Source organism: Schistosoma mansoni, chromosome 6 (genome assembly GCF_000237925.1).
Source record: "Schistosoma mansoni strain Puerto Rico chromosome 6, complete genome".
Lineage (NCBI taxonomy): Eukaryota > Metazoa > Platyhelminthes > Trematoda > Strigeidida > Schistosomatidae > Schistosoma > Schistosoma mansoni.
The window spans coordinates 7,497,433-7,500,285 of record NC_031500.1 but is presented as its reverse complement, the minus strand read 5'-3'; the positions used below and the strand labels follow the sequence as shown (position 1 = coordinate 7,500,285).

Sequence of the window (2,853 nt, the reverse complement as noted above, 5' to 3'; positions counted from 1 at the left end):
ATGTATCATTTAATGGGTTGATCTTTAGTAAATACTATCTTTATCAAGCTTTACATTAAAGTAACTAAAAAGGATACATATTTCTAAGGTGTAAAACAATTCATGATTCATTAATTAACTGAAGTTACAAATTTAGTAAAAAAGAAAATACACATGGGACATGCTTGTATAAATAGTCAAAATTTAAGGTAGTATTGTTTGGATACAATCACATAAAGCAGAAAACAATATCATCACATTAAAATGATATATCAAGATGTTCTCATTTAGTCTTTTGTTTAAATTAGTAGTAAAATGTGTACAGAATTCAATTAGTATTTTAGTGTTATTTCAATGAATAACGACTATCTCCAAGGCAAGTGAGAAAAAAAGTAAATATTTCATTGTTCCATTTTTGTATCTAAGGATTTTCATATAAATCATTATTAGTAACAATACGTTTGACAGCATCTTTTAAAATTGTATACCGTTTAAAGAAGCCATCATTTCTGATAGAATTATAAAGGTTGTCTAATTCATTTATTTTATGTATAATTAATTGTAGACGATTTTCTAACCGTTCATTTGATTCATTTAATCGTCGATTTTGTATAGTTAATTCTTCAATTGAATAATCTGAAATAAAATAGAAAAAAGTAAAGAGTATAATATTAGTTAAAAGTCACTATAATGCATAGTATAATGAATTAATTAGATTCCATCTTTCCTTTTAAGTCCTAATCAAAAAGTTTACATACACTAAAATATGAAAATTATCGGAAGTAAAAGATAATTATCTTGTCCACCAAAGAATAATAAATTATTTGAAAGGTTACAATTATTTAATGAATAACTCATTTCTTATTTTCCCCAAATGCCCTGGTACGGCCGAGAGTGGGGAGAGTCCGCTCTCCCTCTCGAAATGCTCTCACATGGTCACGCGTATAAAGCCTCTGCCAGGAAAGTCTTGCTCACTGCCTTCTCGTGGCGGGGGTATTGTTTACGAAACTGAGAGGACGAAGAGCGAATGTCCGGCGCTTTAACCGGGTTGGTGGACATGGATAGTCCACCTACGGGAGTTGGAAAACCCTGATTCCAAACCAATGGTGCACATGGGCTCCAGTATCCTGAAGGAACAAATGGAGTATGAATCAATCGTTGGTCACCGGCTACCATGGGACTGCATCTCCTTACGATGCTCCACTGCATTGTTGACTAGACCTTTTGGTCAAAGGCTACGGCTGTGGTCCTCTAAGAAAACCACTTGCTTCAGTTTGGGCACCTGAGCAGTATCACAGCCCTACACAAATCGAATGAGATTTGTATGGAGCATATATATCTGGTGCTTCCTTTTACCAATATTTATGTGTTTAAATAATAATAATAATAATTTCTTACTTTCCTGGTATGTTTATATCTCGAAGTAAACTCATTGCCTTTTTTAAAGTCGAGGAGGAAATAATTGAGTACAATAAATAAATCGCACTTTGTCAACGTTGTCTGCCTGCTAGTGATTTTACTTAAACGTCAATATGAAATGTAGCTTGATAGTTTTTTCTAATTTTATAGTCTATAATATTAAGCTCATTTTAATACATTCCAGCAAATAAAACGATTACCGAAAATAAGTCAATCTTATATTAGATTTATGATATTTAACAAAAAGGAGTCAATCTACCAAAGTATTTCCATATCCAACTAAAAGTAATAACTAGGAAAGTGGAAGTTTAACAGTCAAAGGCACAAACTATAGTAAATATATTTCGGTAATTAATAAAAGCTTTTACCCAATAATAAATAAAATGATGTTTAATCTATAATTCTAATAAATAGTATTCAAAAAACCTTCATCTCTTCAAAAAACAATTAAATATAAGTGAGCACATATTTGGTCTAATTGCATATAGATTTTTGGTGTTTACTGTCGAAAGTCTCAAACAAGGATCAAACAGAAGTTCTATGCTTTAATTTTCTAATGATTCCATCATGAAAACTATTTTCATACAAAACATGTTTAAGAATCGATCAACTACAAATGTCAAGTATTCTAATGGAATTTACCCCCCAAAAAAAACATGTAATTTATGTGGTTCATTTTGCTAATGGTATCGGCCTACAGTTAACTCGACTATATAAGATAATGACAGCCTTATCATTTATTTTTTATGACATTTTTATTAGCTAAATGGTCTAGTTACATGAAGTGACAAAATATTCATCTCTCATTTGAATAAGAGTTTGGATCAGATCATTTTACATGAGAATTTGTGATGATATTCTATTGTTCAATCTAACAAAGGCTAAAAAGGTTCAAAACTTACGATCCAAATTGAACTTCTAATTAATCAAGCCATCACCACATATTGCCCATAGGCGATGAAAGTTCGCCTGTTTACGCATCTTTCCCTTAGGATTAGAACTATTTACCACTAATAAACTGACAGGTAACCATTTATAAATTTGTTCATTCTGTTAGTTGTTTTTCAGTTTGCTGCATTAGAAGACAGTTAGTTATATTCCATGCACATATTATGACACTAAACAACACAAAGCACGAAAAATTGTGTAGATATTTAGCCTTAAAAACATTCAACTACAACTTGATCCATAATATAACTGACTTGATTAGCCGTAGTTTTTCAATGTAACTTTAAGACAACTGCCTTATTGGAAACTGTTAATAAGAACTGAGTTTCGATTTAACGATTATTAAGTTATTTTAAAGGTACTAATTATTCAAAAATAATTGTTATCTTTACAAAAGAATTTACAGATTGTATAAACTAATATGTAATTATTATAGTTGAGAAAGCGGTGAGTCAATTTGGAAAAACCTGGGAAACACTTGCACGGCCGTTTTCGTCCTACTATGGG

The 2,853-nt window shown here is 31.0% G+C and overlaps 1 protein-coding gene across 1 annotated transcript in view; it reads right to left on the bottom strand.

Moving 5' to 3' along the window:
* Window positions 1-400: 400 nt before the first annotated feature.
* Smp_158180 (hypothetical protein) overlaps window positions 401-2,853 on the bottom strand; it is a gene marked incomplete at both ends in the record, with an annotated part of 9,351 nt that continues 6,898 nt past the window's right edge. The window contains one exon of the mRNA XM_018798138.1: window positions 401-615. Within this exon, the coding sequence (XP_018653110.1) occupies window positions 401-615 (215 nt within the window). The remainder of the gene's footprint in view (window positions 616-2,853) is intronic.